Here is a 23,492-nt window from a genome sequence, read left to right as displayed (position 1 = left end):
TTCCAGTAAATGTGGTTTTGTTTGTTATTTGGCCTCTTCATCACACAGAGGTTTCCTGATGTTGTTTTATATGCGTTCACTCCTCCCCCAGTCTCTCTTCTTTCACATTTGGTCTCACCCTCCCATCGGCGAATCGGTTCATTGACCTCCTGTGTTTTCTGAGCGTTCCTCTAATGTAAGAGAGCCGTACACTAACATCTGACCATGTCTTGGGTCTTCTGGAGGTTTTTGTGTTTATTTCTTATACACTGTGTGTCTTCAGACGGTGAGTAAGGAGGTCATCTTTACCTCATGTTTTCACGCTCAATATTTGTGATATCAACTGACTGGAGCTTCACTATTTTTATTATTATTATTATTTGCGAGCTAAAGATTTATTCCTTATCTCACATGAATGATTATAGTGTAAGTCGATTGAAAGTTTTACATTGTTACAACAAACACGCAGCGAGTGTTATTTCTGTGCTATCAACTTATTTCACAATACTGTGAGCAGCTTCAGTCGTGTGGTTGTTTTCTTCATCATGATGATGATGATGTCATGGGATTCTTCAGTCTTTCTCAAGAGTCATGATGCCAGTCAGGTTCTGAGCCGTCAGCGACGTGCCAACACTATATTTGAGGAGATGAAGAAAGGAAATATGGAGCGTGAGTGTGTTGAGGAGCGATGCAGTTTCGAGGAGGCCAGAGAGATCTTTGAGGACGTTGATAAGACGGTTGGTGGTTTTTGAAACTGAACTACAACAGACTCCAACTCATGATCTTTAAACTTCTATATCTAAGTTCAATGTGTTGTTATTGTGTTAGTAATCCTTTAGTAACCCTACCCTGTATGACCTATATGTTTTCTTTCAGAATGAGTTTTGGCATGTATATTTTGGTAAGTGTGCATCATGATGATCCAGGTCATAAAAAGTCAAACCTGGCAGGTCTTCATGAAAATGTTTGGCTGGTTTTGCAGATGGAGATGCATGTTTGTCTCAGCCGTGTCTCAACGGTGGCGTGTGTAAAGATGTGATCGGACCGTACACCTGTTACTGTCCCGCTGGGTTTAAAGGACAAAGCTGTGAGATCGGTAAAGCCGCACGCCACATTAACATCATCGGATGGTTAGGCTGTTGAATATATTAAGATTTTGGGTTGTTACTGTGATTTGGTTTTTAGTCATTCCAGAGCTGTGCGAGTCTGAAAATGGAGGCTGTGAACATTTCTGTTCAGTGAAACAGAAAAATGTCGTCTGTTCTTGCGCCGACGGCTACAAGCTGGGATCTAACGGGAAGTCGTGTCAGTCCGACGGTAATGTGATATATACCGTTTACTGTGTAGATGATGAGGAGGTGCTTCAACACCAGTAACAATCTTTCTGTTTTAGATCCATTCAGATGCGGTTTTGTGTATCCTTCGAAGACCAGAAGCATCTTTATGTACACACCAAACAACACTGACACTGAAGATCCTGAGGAGCCAAATGTTGAAACTGAAAATGAAATGACCTCAGCTGTCAATCACACGAGCATCTTCGGATTAATCGATGAAGAGATCGCGAATCCAGTCGAGGAAGAGCCGATCTTACCAGAATCGTCAGGGGATACGAGAATCGTGAACGGAGTGGAGTGTCCTCCAGGAGAATGTCCGTGGCAGGTGCAGTCTTCCTCGTGGTGATCTCTTTTCTCTGTCATCATGTAAAGATCTCATCTCACGTCAATGTGTTTGTGTGCATGTTTTTCCAGGCTCTTCTCATTAATGAAAATAACATCGGCTTCTGTGGAGGAACCATCTTAAATGAGTACTTCATCCTATCGGCTGCTCACTGTATGAATCAGTCTCTCTCTACTAGAGTGGTTGTAGGTATGTTCTCATTTACACGACCATCATCTACTGTATGTGTGAGTACTGCTCACGTCATGTGTGAAGAACAGAGAGCTATGAATGAAGATGGATAGCATCTCTTCATTTCTTCTCAAGAGACGTTTTGATGTTTTCTTGAAGAATCTTTGAAAGTTTGACACAGGAGATCAAAGGAGAAACATCTGAGAATCGCATCTGAGACACTTAAGTGACCTTCAGAAGATTGATGTTCACAGTTGTTCCCCTGACAGAGATACCTGAAGCTTCGTGCACACCGCCAGCGACTTGGCCCGTCTCTTTGAATGAGGTCATTAGGAGGCGTTCCTAATTCTGGTTATTCTAGTAACAATTATAAACAAACAAGTAACTGTTTACTGCAGTAAGGTAGCGTCCGCACCAAATCAATTGTTTCTAATGGAAGTGTCGCGCATCTTTAAAAATGCCAGCAGCTGGCGGGTTTTGTCTGCGCTGATCACCGGTGCTCAGTGGTTCTTCTGTGCTGAGCGCTGAGAGTTGAAAATGTTCAGCTTTGGGTGAAAAGCTCAGCTCGTCAATGTCACTTCTCACATTTAGCCATCCAATCACAGTGGAGGAGGGGCGTGACAAATATCACAACAACCAAACAGCGCATTGTTTAATGACTGATAACCAAAGCGCTCAGTTGAAAAAATGTTGGCAAGCGCCTACAGTCCTCATCCACCTACCGTTTTCAGCGAGGTTTAAAAGCTTTGCCCCTTAACTGATGAGAGACAGATTACCTGAACTCTTTTGCACCCTCCCCACTGGTAGTCGCTTTCAAAAAAGTGCTAATCGTACTCATACAATTTGATGCAAATAAAATGAAACTTTTCTCAACTTTGCCGAGACACTGGATACATCCACTTCCTGTCAGCAAAGGTTACCGACACTTTCGGTGTTGTCGCAAGTAGCCAAGCTTCCATCAGCATCACGTTGCTCTACTGTTGCTAGTTGGTGGCGATGTGCGCGCAGCTTGAAAGTAAAACCAATTTTATTAAAGTTACCCATCTCATGTTTTTTTTTTATGAATTTGTTTTTTCCTCTCAGGTGAATTCGACACGCTGGTCAACGAGGGTCGTGAAGCCATTCACAACATAGATAAAATTCTGGTTCACAAGAACTACGTTCCTGAAACGTACCACAACGACATCGCCCTCATCAAACTCAACGAGTCCATAAAATTTACCAAATACATCATCCCAGCCTGCTTACCCCAGCACGACTTCGCCGAGCGTGTGCTGATGCGTCAGGAGGACGGGATGGTCAGCGGGTTCGGACGTCTGCGCGAGGGCGGCCTTCCATCTACCATTCTGCAAAAGTTGACCGTGCCGTATGTTGACCGAGCGGTGTGCATCGAGTCGAGCAGTTTTAAAATCTCCCTGCGCATGTTCTGCGCAGGATACGATCAGGAGGCCAAAGACGCCTGTCAGGGTGACAGCGGCGGGCCGCACGTGACGCGCTTTAAAAACACGTGGTTCGTCACAGGTGTGGTGAGCTGGGGCGAGGGCTGCGCGAGGAAGGGCAAATATGGCGTCTACACGCAGGTGTCCAAGTACATCAAATGGATCCAAAATGCCATCAGTAAATTTATGCCAGAGACAGAATCTTTTGTAAAGCCGAAAGCCAAGAGAGATCTGTTGGGAAGGATACCTGTCTGGAGAGTCTGATGTTAAAAGTCTGATGTGTAAATCATTTGTCTTTGTAATCTTTCAACAAATGTAAAAAATCTTCCTATTATAAAGAGCCGACCGCTCAGTTCATTGAATATTCTGTTGTGGGATGTGAATGTCTCGTCTCATATATTGATTAATACAACACAGAATGTCTTTCAGTAATTCAGTTTCTTCAATATTGTGATATTAAATGCACTTCAAGTCAAATGTATGTCCTGATAAGAAATAAACGTTAAAAGCTTTTCAGCGATGACTTGAGTTTTTCCACAAACACTACAGAAGAGTTCAGAGATCAACATGTCTCATGTTTACAGATTGGAGTTCAGTTTTACTCAAACAAACACACAACAGCCCTGAGGTTTTAATATTTAACAGCTTGAACATTAAGTACAAGCACACATTCACGAATGTTAAGTCTTAACTTTTGATCTAATCTGGTATTTTATTTTTGTGGCAGAAGATCTAACAAGCAGACATTTTAATAACATTCACACATTCAGGACATTAAGAAGTTAATGAAGTATAGTTAAAACAACTTGGTTTTGCAAGTCAATTCAACCTACTATTTAAAGTTTTGACTTGTGATAAGTTGACATAAGTTGAAATTGATTCATTCAATTTATTAAGTGAAAGTAACATAAAAATGCATGTTATTTGATGTGATTTTTTTACAGTGTTAGTAAGTTAAGCGTGAGGTAAAGCTTTAACAGAAGCTCTTGAGATGTTTAAAGAGTGACTGTATTGATTTGTGGAGGTCAACGTTCCAGATGAAGATCTCCATTCATTATTTGGATTTCAGGTGGACGGCGTCAGGAAAGTTTTATGATGATGGGATCATTCGTGTGCTATTTTCTTTTACTGACTCTCAACAGTTATCAAATCTTGTCGTTGGAGGATCACACAGGTAAGAAATCATCTCTGTGTGTTTTTATAGATTACTGAAGATTTGTCTTAATGTTTACTGTGAGCCGTAGAAGCAACAACTCAGCTTAAGAATCAGTTCCTCAAATCTTCATCTATAAGCCTCTGAAATTATTCAGCAGAAAGTGATGCGTGTGTGTGTCTGTGTGTGTATATCTTAGATATATCTGTGTGTCTGTGTGCATGTCTCTGTATATGTGTGTGTGTGTGAGTCTCTGTATTTGTGTGTGTTGTCTGTATTCTTCAGTGATTCTGACATCCATCATGTTGTTCAGTATTTCAGCCGCCTCAAGAGGCCAACAGAGTTTTCCAGCGCCCCAGACGTGCTAACATGTTTCTTCTGGAGGAGATACTGAAGGGAAATCTGGAGCGGGAATGTTTCGAAGAGAGATGCAGTCGAGAAGAAGCCCGAGAGTGTTTTGAGAATGACCAGAAAACTGTGAGATATTACAGGACAAACATTTGTTCATTTAAAGATCATTTGCTTCAGTTAGTTTATGATGTATGATAGAAATGCACAGACACCAATTCAACCTCAAATAAATGAATAATGAAGCAACTCTCATATTTTCTGTTATCTTTTTTATCTTCACATGTACAAAGGAAGAGTTTTGGAGTAAATATTACGGTAAGTATGGTTTCTGAACATTCAGTGAGTGTTTGTCTCTATGTATGTGTTATAATACAGTAACGATCATTGATGTAGATGGAGACCAGTGCAGATCAAACCCATGTAAACATGGAGGAACGTGTCGAGATCTGATTGGAGGTTACAGCTGTAAATGCACCGAGATGTACAGCGGTGTAAACTGTGACACAGGTCGGTTATACTGCACTGTTTGTATTGATGTAAAGATCTTCAGTAAGTGTGTTATATCTTATCTATGATGATGTTTTGCAGATGTTTCTCAGTGTCCGTCTGAAGGACCGCTGGTCTGCGAGCATTTCTGCAGACCCACAGACGGCTCGTATCGCTGTTTCTGTGCACAGGGATACACACTTCACAGCAACAAGAGAAACTGTTTACCTCATGGTACAAATATCATAAAAAACATCTAAAGATCAGAAACACTTCTGTCCTAAACCTTATATTTGTACTGAAGTCAGACACATAAGCTGAAATTCAATTCCTCCAGAATGAGAATGATCTGGATTATTATTCTTTGACTTCATATATTTGTGCTTACATTAATAAACTCAATGTTTGTAGTTCTGAACCCTTGTGGGATCTCAGAAAACTTCAACCAAACCAGCGGCAGAGGCAGTAACATCTTCTGTCCTGATGGACGCTGTTCATGGGAGGTAAGAGATATCAATCTGACTACTACACAATCCATCACTGGTCACTTGCTGATCTTAGATCAGTTTATTGGTAGGAAATGATTCATACATTGAATCTGAGAAATTTGAGGTGTAATGAAAGTAGGAGTTCATCCAAAAATGGTTCCTATTGGCCTGAAAAATCAATGGGACCATTTTTTACTCCTTGAAGTGTGATGATGAGATTCTTCTTGTGTTGTGTAGGTGAAGTTTTTAAACACTGATGGTGATGTCATCTGTCACGGTGTGATTCTGGGCCAGAGGTCTGTACTGACATCAGCCGTGTGTATGTCTATGGTGAAAGACCTCAACATCACTCTCAGTAGGTGCATTCAAACCAGATCATGTTGTTGTTTTTTCATTAGCAAACAAGAAACTAAATCACCACTGAACGTTTGCCATGTTTTTCTCTCTACGTGGAGTTTCAGCAGGTCATCAATCAAACGTGAGTCTGCAGACATCCAGCTGGACGCCTCACAAGAGGTTTGTGTCCGGTCAACTGGATGATAACCTGGCCTTCCTCGTGCTGAAAGAGTCCATACCACAGGAGATGGGTGTCATCCCATTGTGTCTCCCGGAGAAAGATTACAGTGAAAATATTCTGATGAGGAACGGCCGAGAAGGTGTGGTCATGGGCGGGGCCGGACACACCTACCTCTCATTGGATGACTGTCAAGAATCCCTCAACCTCACGTTCCTGATGACCAATAAGATGTTCTGCATGAAAAAGCTTAAATCTGGTGTACCTGTGAAGTCCAAACCGATGAGAGAAAAGAGGTGTGAAATAAAGTCTGGGAGTCCAGTCGCTACGGTGGAGGGAAAAACGGCGTTCCTGACCGGAATCTCTCTGTCCAGTGGAGACTGTAAGGACGGACTCGTGTTTACTAAATTATCAAGATACCTGCACTGGATCCGTCCGCTTCGGCACGCCGCAGAGAAATGACAAAGATGACAAATTAATCGAATAATCAAACCTTTTAATCATCATCTCAGGACACGTGTCAAGAAGTCGACGCATCATGTTATACACAAATCAAATTAATATCTCCCATTACCCATAATGCAAAGCAACAATTAAAACACAAAGATTAAGCGACAGCAGATACATTTGTTTTGACTGATAATGAAACGGATCAACTCAAATATCATTTACATGAATTTGGTTTATTCAGATCTAGTACTTCTCTTTGCCTACTACTGTATATAGTAGAGAAGTATGCATGATTGGATGGGTGGAGTCATTTGATTTCTAGACTGTTTGAGAGAAAAACTTTACATTGCAGTCACGAGACTTTGGGGGAAAGTGGCCTAATGATCATGAAAATATAAATAATAATATAAAAATAACACCCACAAGGCAACACAGATCTTTATGAGGCTGAAATATTTGTTTTATGATTCATTCGCTGGTTGTTATCGTTTATATTGATGTCATTCACTGCAGAAGTAAATAAACACAGGCACATAGAAAAAACATGTTACGTTTATTTGACAAAATCAGTAAAAAAACATCAAAAAAAAAAAAGAGGAAAAATGTAAAAGCTTCATGTGATTTTCACAGGTGCATTCTGGAAAGTGATATCTATGATACAGTAGATAGTGGAGGAAAAGGATTCTGCTTGCTGACCACCAGTTTCTGATGCTGGTGTGAAATATAACCTTTAATGTGACCCTGAAAAGCGAGAGAGAGGAATAAAATCAACCCTAATCTCAAACCAAAACATTACCAAAGAAAATAGCCCAAATACTGAATAATAACCATGATGTTTGTTATCTCTTGCATTAGGGACAATTGAGTCATTTACAAATAAAACCCAAACTCAAACTATAGATGACATCAGCCTTACGTCCACAAAATCAATTTGAATAAAATTTACATTTATGCATTTAGCAGAGAGGCTTCTGAAGAGAAATTTAGTACACAACAACAACAACAATTATATGAGTGATTTGTATGACAGGATGATTAAAATGTTGTGTTTAAAATCACCTCCTGACAGGGCTAATGATGTCCAATAGAAATGTGTCATGTGAATCTTACCATGTAAATGAGGTTTGCGAGGATGCATTGAACCTCATCAATGTCCACATCCTCCACCTTCATCATCTTCAGTGCCACGAGGAAGGCGTCTAGAGGCAGCTGATGGGTCTTCAGCAGATGATACCTGCAATAAGAGTCCAGCATGTGTCAAGGGTGTGTGTGCACGCGCGCGCGAGTATGTTTGTGTGCACTTACACTTTCTTGAAGAGGTTCCTGTATGTGATGATCTTGAGTTTCTCGAGGATGAGGAAGATGCCGCAGCGGATGAAGAAGGTCTCGTGTTTGACCAGAGCCTCGTTCAGCAGCAGCAGGTTTCCTTCGCTGAGGTTCACACAGAAAGAAGATTCATGTTTAGCATCAAATCTTTATCACCTTCAGTCTGAACTGTACTTTTACACCTCGTGTGCTTTACCTCACGGCCTTTGTGACATCAGCGAACTGCATGAGGTCATACTTTCTCAGCAGCTGATTGGTGGGCATGTGACCCTGTATTAGACAAATGCACATAAAAAAGCTTCAGTTAATCATATTAACTCAACAAACCTAAATCACATTTATATCTGTGCACTTACAGAAAATTAACTAGCATCTCAGAACAACTGGTAACCAATCAGAATCAAGAACTGAGTGATGCTGGGGTGTAGATAGAGCTAAATAACACACACACACTTACCAGCAGCATCTTGACAGGCAGCAGATAGATGAGAATGAGTCTCTTGTTTCTCTGACAGGAGCGATGACAGTGTGTGAAGGAGAAGCTCAGATATTCTTCAGCTGAGAACATCAACACATCATCAACAGTTAGAGCCTCACACAGACAGATCGAGACAGACAGACAGACAGACAGACAGACATCTCACCTGGTTTGAAGTCACTGTCAAACATTGCTTTCCTGCCCACATAATACTTGTACGTGACTCTCTGTGCCTTGCTGTAGTCGTCCTTCAGGTTTGAGCTGTCGATGGCACGGATCAGAGGTTTACACAGGTGAAGCTTGTTGATCTGATACACAAACACACAAATGTGTCAAATGATACAAAATGTGAAGATCAGCTCAGGGGTCACAGGTCAGGACTTTTACCTTGAAATAGATCTTGAAGAGTTGATTGATCAGGAACAACATTCCCCATTTCTTAGAGTCATCAATGCCAGCTCGACTGAAACACACACACACACGCACGCACACACACAATTACACTAAAAAACTACTCACTTGATATTTGTCTGTGACATCAATCTTGTGTGTGTGTGTGTGTGTGTGTGTGTGTGTGTGTGTGTGTGTGTTGTAACTCACTTGTCACTGGCACACACTCTGAAACAACTCATGAGCTGCTCAGCGGCTTTCTCCAGCATATCTCCAACCTTTCCTTTACCTCTCGCCTGTAACTGCTGCTCTGCCTGAAACAACAACACACACAACACAACACAACGAGTTAGATATACAGTGTTTTGGACTTTAGGTATAAATCCATAGATGACAGTGTTTAACTTACATTATTTGCAAATATCCTGAGGTCAAGGGTCACAGCGAACATTATGGGTAAAGCCCTGCGAAACACACAATGATCATATGTAAACACAAAGACTAATGCTGCGTTCCAGGTAGATTTTTGAGCCCGTGAATTACGACTTCAAAACCACAACTCACGACTCTATATGCGTTCCAGGCAGCTTGTAACCCGTGTTTTTACAGCCTTCTACCTGTGAAAGTGCACTGGAACAAACCCGTGACTTCCCACCCGTGAACTCGTACTAGATCGATGTACTCCCAGTTCAGAGTCGTGGTTTTGAAGTTGTGATTTACGGGTTACAGGTTGCCTGGAATGCAGCATTAATCTCTGAGACATTGATGAGAAAAGTAAACTTGAGATCTCACCAGTTCTCCTCTTTATGAGCTTGAAATGCTTTCAGAAACGATGTTCAGTAAAGTTAAGAAGAAACATCTCTGATATCATACACACACTTAAAAACACAACTCTACACATCTGTTGTGTCTCTTTCTACACATTTCATTGAATCTGACCGTATTATTTTAGATGTATGTGAGTGTCACAGATTAATAACTCAATACATATAGTGAGTGTGTCAGATGACAGAAGAGGATATTGCACCACAACAGTCTGGCACTTATAAGCTTCCACAAAGTCATGATTGGAGACAGCAAACGTACATCTGCAGAGAAGAGAGAGTCAGATTAAGACACGACAGACGGTTTAACAGGATCGGTAAAATAAAGTATGATGTCATTGTCACCTGAGATGTGCTGCTAGCATTTCATCATAGGGCGGCTCTAACAGCTGCTGACACTTCTCCTCCGGGTTTGACAACTGCAGACACAATCATCACTTATTTTCAAACTAGTATAGTTAAGAGTAAACACACACACATCGTGACCTCATACTCCAATGAACTCAGAGAATCAACATCTAACATTATGAAAGATTATAAAGAGATGCACCTGCAGACGAGGATTGGCCACGTGTGGATGTTTAAATGACAACATCTCAGCACAGAATGAACCATCTCTGTTCTCTATCGCCTCCACAACCTTCAAATAAAAACAGTTGTTCAGAAGAAACATCAATTCTCTTGTTCAAAATCATCCTACCATGACATCATGACATCAACAGTGTTAAACACGTGACTCACCTGCTGCAGGTATTGATTTATTGTGATATGAGCCATCTGTAATCTTCATGAATTACTCTGAAAAACAAAGTTGACGTTGTTATTCATGCATTTAATATCTGAGGCAGCCAGTCAGCACAATAACGTTTCAAATAGTACTTTAAGTATAATTAAAACCAAACAGAAGTGTAAGGTGTACACAAGATCTACACAATATATATGTTCACCTAGAAAAGAATATGAGTATATAAATATTAACACGTGTATATGATATGAAGGGTATTTTATAACTCCAGTGAATCATCGTATATGATGATCGCGTTTTCCTTCGTTCATTAATTTTTTTGACACGCGCATTTCACCAAATGTCATACAAACAATAACTCATCTATAAATGTAATAAGTGCATTCATGTAAAGTTAAATGTTATATTTATTTACCTCAATTCATTCACATTAATAATGCGCGTGTACTTCACTGCCGCAGACCCCGCTGACGTCACACAGCACTTCCTGTTTACATCTATGAATAAGCTGTTGATTTAGATCTGCACTTTCTATTAAAACAAATAATTATTAAAAATAATTCAGTATTATGTGCTTAACCTCAGAGCCTCTTCGTCATTTTAAATTATTCAGAATCAAATTAAAGTTGACCTATTTTAAATGTACAAATTTTTGTAACCCTGCCAGGAGTTCAAATGTCATAGAAAAAGAGTTCACGAAGAAAAAAGGTGTTCTTGTATTTTTTTTACAAAAGTAAAAATACGTACTATTGCACGTATTGTATATGAATCTATTTCATATCTTAAATATATTTTCATGTAAAATATTGTGTTTTTGGTGTTTGTCGATGGACTCTTATCCAACCGGAAGTGGCAGATTCGTTGTTTGCCATTTTCTTGTTATGATTGTGTCGCTGAGGATCAGTAATGAATGTGTATGAAGTTTTGTAGGATGATTATATGATGAATATCTGTGTATTTCTCTGTATGTGTGTGTTAACAGCAGCCGGTCTGTATAAACCTTCTTATTTCTTTTCTTTAACTAACAGCTAACGCGAGACTTCAACTTCACTGACAGATCCTTGAGATTTAATAAACTATTATTATATATTATGAGTGTCATTTAAAGATCTGATGATGGCGGAAGATCTTCAGAAATCAAACTTTAACGGACTCACTAAAACATCTAAAAGCGGATCGTCTAAGAAATTGATTATTAAAAACTTTAAAGGTGAGTTTCATTAAATTGACGTATTATAAACGTATATAAATGTGTGTCTTTGCATTATTAAGGTGAGTGTGTTGTTTACAGTGTTATGCATTTGCACATCATGACTGACTGGATGTTAAAATGTCAAACGTAACATAAATACAAAATAACTAACGTTAAGCATTCGGATTTCTCTCAGGTCTGGTCTGTCCGTTTCATTGTGTTCAGGCTGCCCTACTGAAAAATCCCGCTAAGACCAGCATAAACTGGTGATCTGGTATTGCTGGTGTAGCAAGCTGGTCTAGCCTTTGTTTTGGTCACCATTTAAGCTGGTCAGGCTGGAAGATCAGCTGACCCACCGACTTAGCTTGACCAGGCTGGGAGGACCAGCTTAGACCAGCTACTGTCACCTTAAACCAGCTACCAGCTATGCTGGTCTTTGCTGGACTTTTCAGTAGGGGGTGTATTTGAGATACTTAAATGTCACAGACAGACAGATGAACAACCTGTCTTACACTCCGTGTGTTTGTGTGACAGACAGGCCGAAGTTGACAGACAGCTACACTGAAGACACGTGGCTGAAGCTTCGAGATGCTGTTGGTGCCATTCAGAGCAGCACATCCATCAAATATAACCTCGAGGAACTTTATCAGGTCTGAACATTTAACCTCAGTACTTACAGAAATAACTTCAGCATTGTGTGCTTGTAAAATAATAAAAGATCACATATCAAAAAAAACACACACACACACACACACACACACACACACACACACACACACACACACACACACACACACACACAAACATGTTTAGATTAAATGCAGTATAAGGTAGAGCAGTGCATCATTCTGCACCCGGGTATAATCTCAGCACCCACCATAATATATGTTAGAGAAATTTATTACGAAATGTGTTCTCTTTTAGAAAAATGTAGTTTATATTTTCATTGTCATTGCATAAATTAAATGTAAGTTTAATTGCCATCCCAAAATACCTGATATCAAAACCATTGTCATTAATGGGACATAAACACTCTTTTGTGTCATTCACTATACAACAACCAAGTGACTTTGTGTGACCCACCCGATCCCACAGTTTGAAAACCCTTGATTTAGACAAAAGTGTTTGCCAAATGCATAAATGTAAAGATCCATGATTGTTAAATGTCTATGATGAAACACACAAGTTCTTGTGACATCAGCACACATGTTTGTAATGTTCACTATTTGTACTTAAGCGTTTCTAAACGTTGTCAGTTTCATTCAGGAATATTAAACATCATTGCAATGAGACCGAACAATATTGTCTGAAATGTGTCGTTTCATAAAACATAAGAGACACAATGCAGCACATATTCATAATGTGGTGATTAAACATTAGCAATATTTAAAGAAAATCTCTCCATATCTGAACTAGATAGTCCTGTATTTATTGACTAAATCTTTTCTTCCAGGTGTGCTGAAATATAATTACCCATAATCCTTTCTCTCTCTTTGATACGCACAGGCTGTGGAGAATCTGTGTTCATATAAAGTCTCACCCATCTTATACAAACAGTTACGTCAAGTTTGTGAAGAGCACGTCCAAGCTCAGATCCATCAGTTCAGAGAATATCCTTCATCTTTCTGTGAGGATATCTGAAGTGTCGGCGCTGTTTGTTGTGTGTGTTTGTCTCTGTGTGTGTTTGTCTCTGTGTGTGTTTGTGCTGTTGATGATGATGATGGTTCATTTCTATCAGCTGATGAGTATTTCACCACTAGATGCTGCTGTAATCTCTTGTACAGAAACACCAGGAGGAAACAGCAGACATGTTTGTCATCAGAATTGTTGGATGTCCACAATAATACTTCACAGTGTGTTATTATCAGATCATCAGTGATGTATGAATTTCAGATTTGAAACCCTTAACAGCATCTCACAGAGTCTCTGGATAACCTCTCATTCCTGAAGAAGATGAACCGATGCTGGCAAGACCACTGCAGACAGACGGTATGAGACAAACAGAGGGGCTGATGGGAAGAACGCTGAGAGATGATGGGCACTTATAAAGAAAAAGAGATTTTTATTATTATTATTGTTTGTGTGTGTGTTATTCTAGATCATGATCCGCAGTATTTTCCTGTTTTTGGATCGGACGTATGTGCTTCAGAACGCACTTCTTCCCTCCATCTGGTGAGTTGACCTATCAGAGTTGTTTCCAGTGATTATGCGGTTCGCGTTAATATAGTAACACACGCGTGTTGTCAGGGATACGGGGCTGGAGTTGTTCCGGACACACATCGTGAGCGACGGCTGCGTTCAGAGCCGCACGGTGGACGGCATCCTGGAGCAGATTGAACGCGAGCGCAACGGAGAGACGGTGGACAGGAGTCTGCTGCGGAGCTTACTGGGCATGCTCTCTGACCTGCAGGTGATTGGCTACTAAAGACTGATGATGTCATACTGCCACTCTTAGATGTTAAAGATTGACAGAGATCGACTTCATGTTTTATGGTTTATTATTGTAACACAGCTGAAAAGTATTTAAAAGTAATATGAGTGAAACGGTGAGATGAAATGGTGTTTATTATTATGATGTGTGTTCAGGTGTATACGGAGTCTTTTGAGCATCGTTTTCTATCAGAGACGGAGCGTCTGTACGCCGCTGAGGGTCAAACACTCATGCAGGAGAGAGAGGTGAGGAACATTTAGGTCCAGACACAAACGCTCAACAACATGAAACCTGTGTATTTATGAAGAAGTGTTTCTTTTGTCTGAAGGTTTCAGAGTATCTGCATCATGTGGCACGACGACTGGAGGAAGAGAATGATCGTGTCATCAGTTACTTGGATCACAGCACACAGTAAGAACACAACACTCGTGCACTTTTATCTCAAACTCAATGCAAGATCAAGCTGTGATTTGGGGGTTTTGACAGAAACTTCTTCTGTTACGACAGAATAAGATGAGAAACATTGTAGTGAGTGTGTTGACAGCAATGATATCTTAATATTTATATACTAAATGGTAGTTGTTTAATTCTTTCTTTCAGAAGTTGTCTTTCTATTTGTAATGTAAATTGAAAGAGAAAAAGTCAAAGTGACATATTTGTCAATGTATGTTAAAGCATGTGACCTCTGCATTTAACCCATCCAGTGAGTAATGAACGCACACAGAGCCGGAGTAATCGGGGACAGATTTCTCGCTCAGTGCACCTCATATATCATCTCATCATTGTGTATCTCTTCATCTGTCTTGACCATTTCACAAGATCTAAACAACACTGGTCCAGAAGCACTTTCAGTTCTTTACTTCACATTTATTTTATATCTTGATTCAGTTCTCAATTTTCTGTTGGCTGTATTTTGTTCTAATAATAATTCATATGAATATTTTGTTTAGTGTTAAAAAAAGTAAAACAGGAAGTGTTTATGGACCATCAGTGTCATGTAAAAGTGACTGTCAGTATAATATCTGATGTGTCCTCCTGACAGGAAACCTCTCATCTCTACTGTGGAGAAACAGCTGTTGGGTGAACACATGAACACCATCCTACAGAAAGGTACTTGCGTGTGTCTGTGTGTGTGTGTGTGTGTGTGTGTGTGTGTGTGTGTGTGTGTGTGTGTGTGTGTGTGTGTGTGTGTGTGTGTGTGTGTGTGTGTGTAGTGACTATGATTGTTATATAAATACATATAGTAACATTTTATTAGGCCTGTCATGATAATGACCATATCAACTTATTGCACGATAAGTGAACATGACCTTTTTTTTGGGATAGGCGACATATTGCCATAGTGTTTGTGTGTGTTTATTAATATAAAAATGTATGTCATTAGTGTTTTAGCTGGTAGAGATTGTCTCGGTCATTTCTGTCTACTGTCTGTCTATGAAGAGTGGCACACGCAGCAGCAGCTCAGGGTCCACATGTGTGCATTAACGTAAACAAGCCAACATTTCTACTCTATTCAAAAACTGAGGCAATAAAAAGAGTTATACAAATAAAAACTCATCTGAAAATAATCATAACATCAAGTGTTTAAATCTGAGGTGACTGCACACATACTCACAGATGTGATCAGAACTAAAGAAATAAACCCTGTAAAGCAATGAACTATTAACTGTTTAAAATTGAAATGCATATTCTATCAGATTTGTTTATCTTTTGAAATATTTAGAATATAATTTTTTCTTACATTCCAATTTCATCTTAATATTCTTAAAAATATAAGTTGTGTATAAATGATGTTCTGGCATTATTATGATATTTTATATAATCAGTGACATAATGGTCTTAACACAATACTATCAACATTATTTCTGGGGGAATTAATCAACTTAGCACAATAGGCCTACATATTATCACTATTCATTATAACTGTGTTAAATAGCACAATGTATTTTCTTTTGTGTGTGTGTGTGTGTGTGTGTGTGTGTGTGTGTGTGTGTGTGTTTCAGGTCTCAAAACACTGTTAGATGAGAACCGTGTGACAGAATTGACTCTGTTGTATCAGCTCTTCAGTAAAGTTAAAGGAGGTCTGAGCGTTCTGCTGCAGTTCTGGAGAGACTACATAAAGGTACAAACTCACACCTAACACAGCACACGTACACAACACACACATACACAGCACACTTACACAACACAAACATACACAGCACACGTACACAACACACACATACACAGCACACGTACACAACACACACATACACAGCACACGTACACAACACACACATACACAGCACACGTACACAACACACACATACACAGCACACGTACACAACACACACATACACAGCACACGTACACAACACAAACATACACAGCACACGTACACAACACACACATTCACAGCACACGTACACAACACACACAGCACATGTAACCAGCAATAGAAAGATCATGAGAGTAGATTAATCTATGAGACGACACTAAGAGATCTGTGGCCAGTTGCATAAAACTTTAAGACTAGTCATGAATTTTTTTCTTCAAGACTGATCATAATTGTTTAAAGTATGTTACATAGAAAGATAGATTGGTCTAATTTAAATCCAAATAATAAGACTTATTAGCCCTAACTAATTGCTAGTTAGTCAGAATCATTCTTAAGACGCAGTCTTAACATCTTGGCTATGTTTATGCAACCGGCCACAGATTTGATGTTCAGACAAAGCTCTTGGACGTCTGCGACGTGACTGTATATATCTGTGCTGTATTATGAAGTGATGTTTATCCTGCAGAACTTTGGTGGAGAGATTGTGAGTTCTCCAGAGAAAGATAAAGAGATGGTTCAAGATCTGCTGGACTTTAAAGATAAGATGGACAATGTGACCCAGTGTTGCTTCCAGAGGAACGACACCTTCATCAATGCTATGAAAGAAGCCTTCGAATCCTTCATTAACAAGAGACCCAACAAACCAGCTGAGCTCATTGGTCAGTGTGTACACAGCAGCACATACACAGATGATCATTGTGTGATTCTGACACAACCTTGTTGTGCGTTTGTCTCTTTAGCTAAGTATGTGGACTCTAAACTCCGCGCTGGAAACAAAGAGGCCACAGAAGAAGAGCTGGAGAGAATCCTGGACAAAATTATGATCATATTCCGCTTTATTCATGGTAAAGTGTGTGTGCGTGTGTGTGTGTGTGTGTGTGTGTGTGTGTGTGATTTTGATCAAATGTCAGTCAGGTATTAGAGTAAAGTGTGTGTTGTTGTTTTCTGCAGGTAAAGATGTATTTGAAGCTTTCTATAAGAAAGATTTGGCCAAACGTCTGCTGGTTGGGAAAAGCGCCTCAGTGGATGCTGAGAAGTCCATGCTGTCCAAACTCAAACACGGTTTGTTCTGATCTCACACACAGATGTGCTCTGATTTCTGATTGGTCATCAGACAGTGAGGGAAGACAGGTTATGACCACATAAGAAGCACTAGGGTCACATGATCATGTGAACAGGAAGTGAATGCACAGCTTTGGTTAAGTTGGCCTTGAAGTAAGGATGTTCATTTCAGTTAATGTTTCCCATCGACAACCGCAGCTTGTTATCTGAACATTAACCGTTAACTGATACCATTTTAATATTATACAGTTGACAGTCTGTGACCCGGTAAAAACAATACAAACATTTCATTTAATGTGAACGTGCAAACAGCAGAACCAGAATTCATTATCAACATTAGATTATCAAAAAGCACACGATCAGTTCAGAGGATTCATATCTTTAAAAACTCAAACGTAAGCACGGACACGTATGCAGTAGAAATGATTTCTCATACAAATGATGATTCGTTTAGCAGACCGTCTCTGTGCTCAGACTCTCTGTGATCCGTGTTTGCAGTAGATGCTACATAAAAACACCAAAGCTGTCAGTTTTAAACTGATTCAATCAAACTCAATATAAAATTGTCATGCACTTTGAATCTGCTTAATGAATCAATGGTTAAAATATGTGTGTGTGTGTGTGTTTGTGTGTATGTTTATGTGTGTGTGTGTATTTGTGTGTATGTTTGTGTGTGTGTGCGTGTTATAGAGTGTGGAGCAGCGTTCACCAGTAAACTTGAAGGCATGTTTAAAGACATGGAGCTCTCCAAAGACGTCATGATCCAGTTTAAACAGGTTTGTGTATATATGAGCACCTACACACACACACACACACACACACACACACATTATAAACACACAATGTAAAAGATGTATGGACATGTTGTCTTGATTGTGTTCACACTGTGATGTTTATCATTTGAGCTCATCACACGTGGTTTGACAAAGTGTTGAGAGGATTGGTGCCAGCGGTCACATGAGATTTGTGTGTTTGTGTGTGTGTTTGTGTAGTACATTCAGAACCAGACTGATTCCAGCAACATCGAGCTGACCGTCAACATTCTGACCATGGGTCACTGGCCCACATACACACCAATGGACGTCCATCTGCCCACAGAGGTGCGTGCGTGCGTGCATGTGTGTGTTTATTGTAATGAAAGGGACAGATGCAGGACTAACAGTGTGTTAACTGTGTGTGTGTGTGTGTGTGTTGTGTTATCAGATGCTGAAGCTTCAGGAAGTGTTTAAGATCTTCTATCTGGGGAAACACAGCGGGCGTAAACTACAGTGGCAGCCCACACTGGGTCATGCGGTGCTAAAGACTGAGTTTAAGGAGGTGAACACAAAAACACAAATACACAATGGCAACAATATTTATATATTAAATAACTGAGTGCTAATGCATGTTCATGAAATACTTCGTTTCAATTGATTCTTTTCTCCGCACACCTAACTTGTCAAATGTCTTAAAATAACCACCAGAGCAATGTTTGTGGTATAAGAGGAAGAACTGACACCAGTCCTTTGAATTATTTGACAATAATGCACACCTCCAGTGCAACAACACTCCCCGACACTTGGCTGTGCATTTATTTCTTATAATTCAACAGCTTGTTGTCAATGATTTCTTACTTATAATTTAACCTGATAGACACAAATCAAAAGATCAGATTATCACAAATGATGATGATTGTGACATCAGTCTAAAAACAGCTTTACTGTTTGTTTGTTTTTGTGTGTGTGCGTGTGTGTTTGTGTGTTCAGGGTAAAAAGGAGCTTCAGGTGTCTCTCCTGCAGACTCTTGTCCTGCTGATGTTTAATGAGACGGATGAAGTGACAGTGGAGGAGATGCAGACAGCTACAGGCATCGGTACACACACACACACACACACACACACACACACACACAGTGACTCTATTAATATTGTTATGTCAAATAAGTCATGTGATCTGTCATTGTCTGTGTTTAAACATCAGGTGAGAGTGTGAATGTGTGAATCCTGATCTTGTGTTTGTGTTTGTGTTGATTAGAGGACACTGAGCTGAAACGCACACTTCAGTCTCTGGCCTGTGGGAAAGCTCGCGTTCTTAATAAAACTCCTCGTGGGAAAGACGTAGAGGACGGAGATCGCTTCAGCTTCAACAGCGACTTCAGACACAAACTCTTCCGCATCAAAATCAATCAGATTCAGATGAAGGAAACTGTGAGTTCTTTAAAACAACAGAGCACCAGGAGATTAAGATGATCTCATGACTGTTGTTGTTATCGTTGTGATGATGTGTGTGTTTTGTCAGGTTGAGGAACAGGTCAGCACCACCGAGCGAGTGTTTCAGGACCGTCAGTATCAGATCGATGCTGCTGTAGTCCGGATCATGAAGATGAGAAAGACCTTGAGCCACAATCTCTTGGTGTCTGAACTTTACAACCAGCTGAAGTTCCCTGTGAAGGTGATTCTCACTCAAATCTTACACATGTGATGATGATGATGATGAAGGTGATGATGTATTATAGATAAGGAATAATTTATGACGGGCTGTTTTATTATTCAAAAATAATGTGGCAAGGTAGAAATGCGGCCCAACATGAAGCAGAGTTACACCGCAGGCGTACACTATTGTCAAATAAATCAAGGGATTGGAGTCAATTCTTCCTCTTATACCACAGTTACCACAAACATTACTCTGGTGGTTATTTTAAGACATTTGACAGATCAGTTGTGTGTTTATAGAAAAGTAATCAACACCTGTGGAAGATTTCTCAACCAATCAGAATAAAGCAGAGCTGTGGTATAATCACTGATCTATATAAATGACTGGATTGCACATGGAACACTTAACGTAACAGCGTGAGGTGAAGCCAGCGCGGAGTTTGAGCGGCCATCTTGGTAAACCCAAACGACTGAGGCCGTCATTGACTTCCATTCAAAAACATGATCTAAATTTACCCAGTTTACAGCGTATCAGTCACACAAAATAAAGTTGTAGGATATGTGTACGTAAATTAATTGTTAATTCTTGTGTTATTTGCCATGTTTATGTTTTAATCGGGCAGGATAAGGGATTTATTAAAAACCGTTGTCTTATATAAATAAAAGTGTCTGCTAAATGCGGCGTCTGTTGCATTCTGTTAATGACATGGGTATAAATAAAGTTTTTTGACAGTAAGCTTTACGGTCAGTGTTATTTCTCTGAATAAGTTTAGGTAACTTGTAAAAATAACATAATTACAAAACCAGTAAATTATTGCATGCATACAGTCCAAAGCATGTTTATTTATTTAGATTTCAGAATGAGCACATTTGAATGTAGAGTAACTTACTGTTTAAAAAGCAAAATGTACAAATTTCAGTAAATAACTATGTACATGCTTAGGACGTTTGCGTTGTAATACAGGGAGACTTCAGATATAAAAACAGAGACTAGTAAAGTGATGTTTTATCATTAAATTCTGATAACGTCCATTGATTTAATAGAATGTTTGTTTGGGTTACCAATATGGCGGCGCGGTGGCTTCACAATTGTGACGTCATGCGCAATCCAGTCATTTATAAAGATCAGTGGGGTATAACATAAAATTTAGAACAGAGAAGTGATGACAGATGCACACTGTGTATTTAGATTCAGCTGTCTAGGGTGATTTTTAGGGTCTAGTTGAGTTCTTCATAGTCCATAAACAGAATTCCCACCTGAAATATGAAGATGATGGTCATTTCTACAGTGAATGTTTGTTTGGATTTAAAGATTTCATCTGTTAGTAATGAAGGCAACCAAAACATGCATTTCAATTTCTTTACCTTTAATCTTCTTCAGAAAACTTCTGGTGTTTGTGTCAAATTTCCCATAATTCCCTGTAGTGTAGCTGTAATGACTGTTGTTGTTGTTTCCAGCCTGCAGATCTGAAGAAGCGTGTGGAGTCTCTCATTGATCGGGATTATATGGAGCGAGATAAAGAAAACCCCAACCAGTACCACTATGTGGCTTAACATCAAGATTGTGTCCCAGATGCCGGTGTGATCCGGAGCTCCGTTGTGATTCTGGACGTTTGCTTTAAAGACTTTCAGCTTTCTAAAGTGACTCTGACATACAGACACAGTTACATTGTGAATGATTTTCACTAAAGATGCACTTTTTCTTTTCTTTTAGTTTAGTTTAGTTTGTGTGATGATCAGTTGTGTCTTGTTATCGGTCATTTTGAGTTTTATGTCCCACAAGTTAACGTGACTTCAGTAACCAGTTGCACTCATGCTGCACAGCTCATCAGTCACACAATCAGACAGTGCACATCTTAAACACACACACACACACACACACACACACACATTCAGCTAGTGTGAGTCATTTATAGCCATATAAGACATGATGATGGGACAGAAATGATTCTTTGTGTGAGTTTGTTTGTGTGTCCGATCTGTCAGTCATTATCTGTCTTTTGATTGACAGCTGTCACTTACAATGTTTTGTAGAGAAGAGATTCTATTCTTTGTAAGCGAGTAAAGGCATAAAAAGGAAATTAAAGTATATTTAATTAATGGTGTTATGTCATGTAAACGTCACAACTTGCTCAAAAGTCTAAATACTTTTAAATCATTATTGGGTAAGACTTCATTTCAGTACTCCACACTTTAGACATTTGACTAACTATAAGTAACTAATCAGTCATTAGAGTAGTTGTAGTCTACTAACACTTTATTGTGATGATTCTCCAACAGACATTCAACTGACTTTACAGCTACATGTTAATTTACTCTACTAACCCTAACAGTCTACTAATACTGTAATGAGAGTTAGTTAACATGTAGTTGTAAAGTTACTTGTAATTAGTTGAATGTGAACTATCAGAATAAAGTGTCTCTTTTACTGAACTGTGTATTTTAATATGAAGAGATAATAATAATAATAATACACAAACACTAGTTCAGTGTTATTATTAGTTACATTAAAGGAGGTGAAGATATTTTCATGATTTTAAAGATTCTTTATGATTTTAAAGATTTCTTCTCTTTGGTTCTGTGGGCTGATAGAGACTCACAGTCATTTATTCATCTGTTTGAAACACTGAAGCTTTCATTCTCCACACTAATGTGATTTTCTGCCTCATTCACAGAGTAATTTCTTAAAGAAACAGAGAGAGAGAGAGAGAGAGAGAGAGATGGGTTGTGCTTGTGTACTGCTGTCAAATAACTGAGCTATTTGACCTCTGAACTCCAAACACATCACATTCATCTGAACACACTTTAACTCTTTGTTAGTCTAAACATCATTTGAAGGACCTGTTTGAATATCTTAAAGGGATGGTTCACCCAAAATTAAAATACTATTATCATTTATTCACCCTCATGTTGTTACAATCCTGTATTAATGTCTTTGTGCCCCATTCACTTCTAAAGTAGGAATAAAGAAGACAATGGAAGTGAATGGGGCTTATAAACAGATTTTCTTCCTCAAAATATCTTCCTTTGTAATCGTCATAAACTGGTTTGAGCAACACGAGGGTGGGTAAGTGATGACAACATTTTCATTGTTGGGTGAAGTATCTCTTTAATCTCATTATGATAGTGAAGTATAGAGTCATAAACTGAAGTCTTAATGTGAGGTTTGTAGGTGTATGATTACAGGAAATCACACATTGACTCATGTTAAGATATGAGTGTGTGTGTGTGTGTGTGTCTGTGTGTGTGAAAGTCTCTATAGTTTATCTTCAGTAGAACGATGAGCGCTCGTGGTCTTCAAACCAAACAGTTTCCTGTGCTCTTAAGTGTTAAAACACTCACTAATCTACATATACTGCATTAAAAACTAAAGCTTTACCTTCATACAGAGACTGAAGGCTTTCTATAGAGCAGCATTGTGTTAAAAGCTCACACAGACCAAAATACAGAACTTAAATCCACCATTGATACATTATAAAACACATAAACGAGAGCATGAAATATGTATTTATCACAGACTGTGCAGTTTATATATATATGTGATTTATACCACGGGTATGTTGAATGCTTCATTCTGATTGGTTAAGAAATGTTTTATGGGTGTTG

At 39.2% G+C, this 23,492-nt stretch overlaps 4 protein-coding genes across 6 annotated transcripts; 3 read left to right on the top strand and 1 right to left on the bottom strand.

Moving 5' to 3' along the window:
* The first annotated feature begins 105 nt into the window (after nucleotides 1-105).
* f10 (coagulation factor X) lies at nucleotides 106-3,785 on the top strand. 2 transcript variants are annotated; one of them, XM_055206321.2, is made up of 8 exons: nucleotides 106-265; nucleotides 556-716; nucleotides 856-880; nucleotides 962-1,075; nucleotides 1,165-1,296; nucleotides 1,373-1,641; nucleotides 1,731-1,848; nucleotides 2,914-3,785. In XM_055206321.2, exons 1-8 carry the CDS (start codon nucleotides 205-207, stop codon nucleotides 3,531-3,533), a joined length of 1,500 nt encoding a protein of 499 aa, XP_055062296.1. In that variant the 5' UTR covers nucleotides 106-204; the 3' UTR covers nucleotides 3,534-3,785. The 2 variants fall into 2 exon arrangements, with proteins under 2 accessions (XP_055062296.1, XP_055062297.2); XM_055206322.2 differs by having other exon boundaries at nucleotides 149-265; nucleotides 497-716.
* A 553-nt stretch (nucleotides 3,786-4,338) lies between these two features.
* prozb (protein Z, vitamin K-dependent plasma glycoprotein b) lies at nucleotides 4,339-6,874 on the top strand. 2 transcript variants are annotated; one of them, XM_055206326.2, is made up of 8 exons: nucleotides 4,339-4,443; nucleotides 4,736-4,899; nucleotides 5,064-5,088; nucleotides 5,167-5,280; nucleotides 5,362-5,493; nucleotides 5,671-5,762; nucleotides 5,985-6,102; nucleotides 6,209-6,874. In XM_055206326.2, exons 1-8 carry the CDS (start codon nucleotides 4,362-4,364, stop codon nucleotides 6,721-6,723), a joined length of 1,242 nt encoding a protein of 413 aa, XP_055062301.2. In that variant the 5' UTR covers nucleotides 4,339-4,361; the 3' UTR covers nucleotides 6,724-6,874. The 2 variants fall into 2 exon arrangements, with proteins under 2 accessions (XP_055062301.2, XP_055062300.2); XM_055206325.2 differs by having other exon boundaries at nucleotides 6,203-6,874.
* Nucleotides 6,875-7,245: 371 nt separating this feature from the next.
* On the bottom strand, nucleotides 7,246-10,991 carry pcid2 (PCI domain containing 2). The gene is made up of 15 exons (XM_055206327.2): nucleotides 10,890-10,991; nucleotides 10,471-10,527; nucleotides 10,280-10,369; nucleotides 10,075-10,148; nucleotides 9,928-9,993; nucleotides 9,698-9,739; nucleotides 9,315-9,369; nucleotides 9,116-9,219; nucleotides 8,903-8,978; nucleotides 8,682-8,823; nucleotides 8,495-8,595; nucleotides 8,234-8,307; nucleotides 8,017-8,142; nucleotides 7,822-7,945; nucleotides 7,246-7,452 (listed from the first exon to the last, which is right to left on the bottom strand). The coding sequence occupies exons 2-15, from the start codon at nucleotides 10,504-10,506 to the stop codon at nucleotides 7,363-7,365; spliced, it is 1,200 nt and encodes a 399-aa protein (XP_055062302.1). The 5' UTR covers nucleotides 10,507-10,527; nucleotides 10,890-10,991; the 3' UTR covers nucleotides 7,246-7,362.
* A 246-nt stretch (nucleotides 10,992-11,237) lies between these two features.
* Nucleotides 11,238-21,986, top strand: cul4a (cullin 4A). Its single transcript, XM_055206305.2, has 21 exons — nucleotides 11,238-11,388; nucleotides 11,503-11,684; nucleotides 12,201-12,316; nucleotides 13,173-13,277; nucleotides 13,587-13,655; nucleotides 13,765-13,838; nucleotides 13,914-14,076; nucleotides 14,253-14,342; nucleotides 14,426-14,508; nucleotides 15,140-15,207; nucleotides 16,101-16,219; nucleotides 16,881-17,073; nucleotides 17,155-17,259; nucleotides 17,366-17,476; nucleotides 18,167-18,252; nucleotides 18,469-18,576; nucleotides 18,680-18,793; nucleotides 19,222-19,327; nucleotides 19,489-19,661; nucleotides 19,753-19,905; nucleotides 21,345-21,986. Exons 2-21 carry the CDS (start codon nucleotides 11,588-11,590, stop codon nucleotides 21,438-21,440), a joined length of 2,229 nt encoding a protein of 742 aa, XP_055062280.1. The 5' UTR covers nucleotides 11,238-11,388; nucleotides 11,503-11,587; the 3' UTR covers nucleotides 21,441-21,986.
* The last annotated feature ends 1,506 nt before the right edge of the window (nucleotides 21,987-23,492 follow it).

The sequence above is a fragment of the Misgurnus anguillicaudatus genome, chromosome 3, assembly GCF_027580225.2.
Source record: "Misgurnus anguillicaudatus chromosome 3, ASM2758022v2, whole genome shotgun sequence".
Taxonomy (NCBI): Eukaryota; Metazoa; Chordata; class Actinopteri; order Cypriniformes; family Cobitidae; genus Misgurnus; species Misgurnus anguillicaudatus.
The sequence above is the reverse complement of the archived record's forward strand: the minus strand, read 5'-3'. Positions and strand labels throughout refer to the sequence as shown.

Bases quoted from the DNA above. Each gene is read 5' to 3' on its own strand.
- f10 (XM_055206321.2), top strand. From the start codon at position 205: ATGTCTTGGGTCTTCTGGAGGTTTTTGTGTTTATTTCTTATACACTGT. The intron at 881-961 runs GTAAGTGTGCAT...CTGGTTTTGCAG, and splicing joins GTTTTGGCATGTATATTTTG to ATGGAGATGCATGTTTGTCT. The intron at 1,076-1,164 runs GTAAAGCCGCAC...TTTGGTTTTTAG, and splicing joins AGGACAAAGCTGTGAGATCG to TCATTCCAGAGCTGTGCGAG.
- pcid2 (XM_055206327.2), bottom strand. From the start codon at position 10,506: ATGGCTCATATCACAATAAATCAATACCTGCAGCAG. The intron at 9,994-10,074 runs GTGACAATGACA...TCTTCTCTGCAG, and splicing joins ATGCTAGCAGCACATCTCAG to ATGTACGTTTGCTGTCTCCA. The intron at 8,596-8,681 runs GTGAGATGTCTG...TGATGTTCTCAG, and splicing joins TGACAGTGACTTCAAACCAG to CTGAAGAATATCTGAGCTTC.
- prozb (XM_055206325.2), top strand. From the start codon at position 4,362: ATGATGATGGGATCATTCGTGTGCTATTTTCTTTTACTGACTCTCAAC. The intron at 5,089-5,166 runs GTAAGTATGGTT...TCATTGATGTAG, and splicing joins GTTTTGGAGTAAATATTACG to ATGGAGACCAGTGCAGATCA. The intron at 6,103-6,202 runs GTAGGTGCATTC...CTCTACGTGGAG, and splicing joins AGACCTCAACATCACTCTCA to TTTCAGCAGGTCATCAATCA.
- cul4a (XM_055206305.2), top strand. From the start codon at position 11,588: ATGATGGCGGAAGATCTTCAGAAATCAAACTTTAACGGACTCACTAAA. The intron at 14,509-15,139 runs GTAAGAACACAA...TCCTCCTGACAG, and splicing joins TACTTGGATCACAGCACACA to GAAACCTCTCATCTCTACTG. The intron at 15,208-16,100 runs GTACTTGCGTGT...TGTGTGTTTCAG, and splicing joins GAACACCATCCTACAGAAAG to GTCTCAAAACACTGTTAGAT.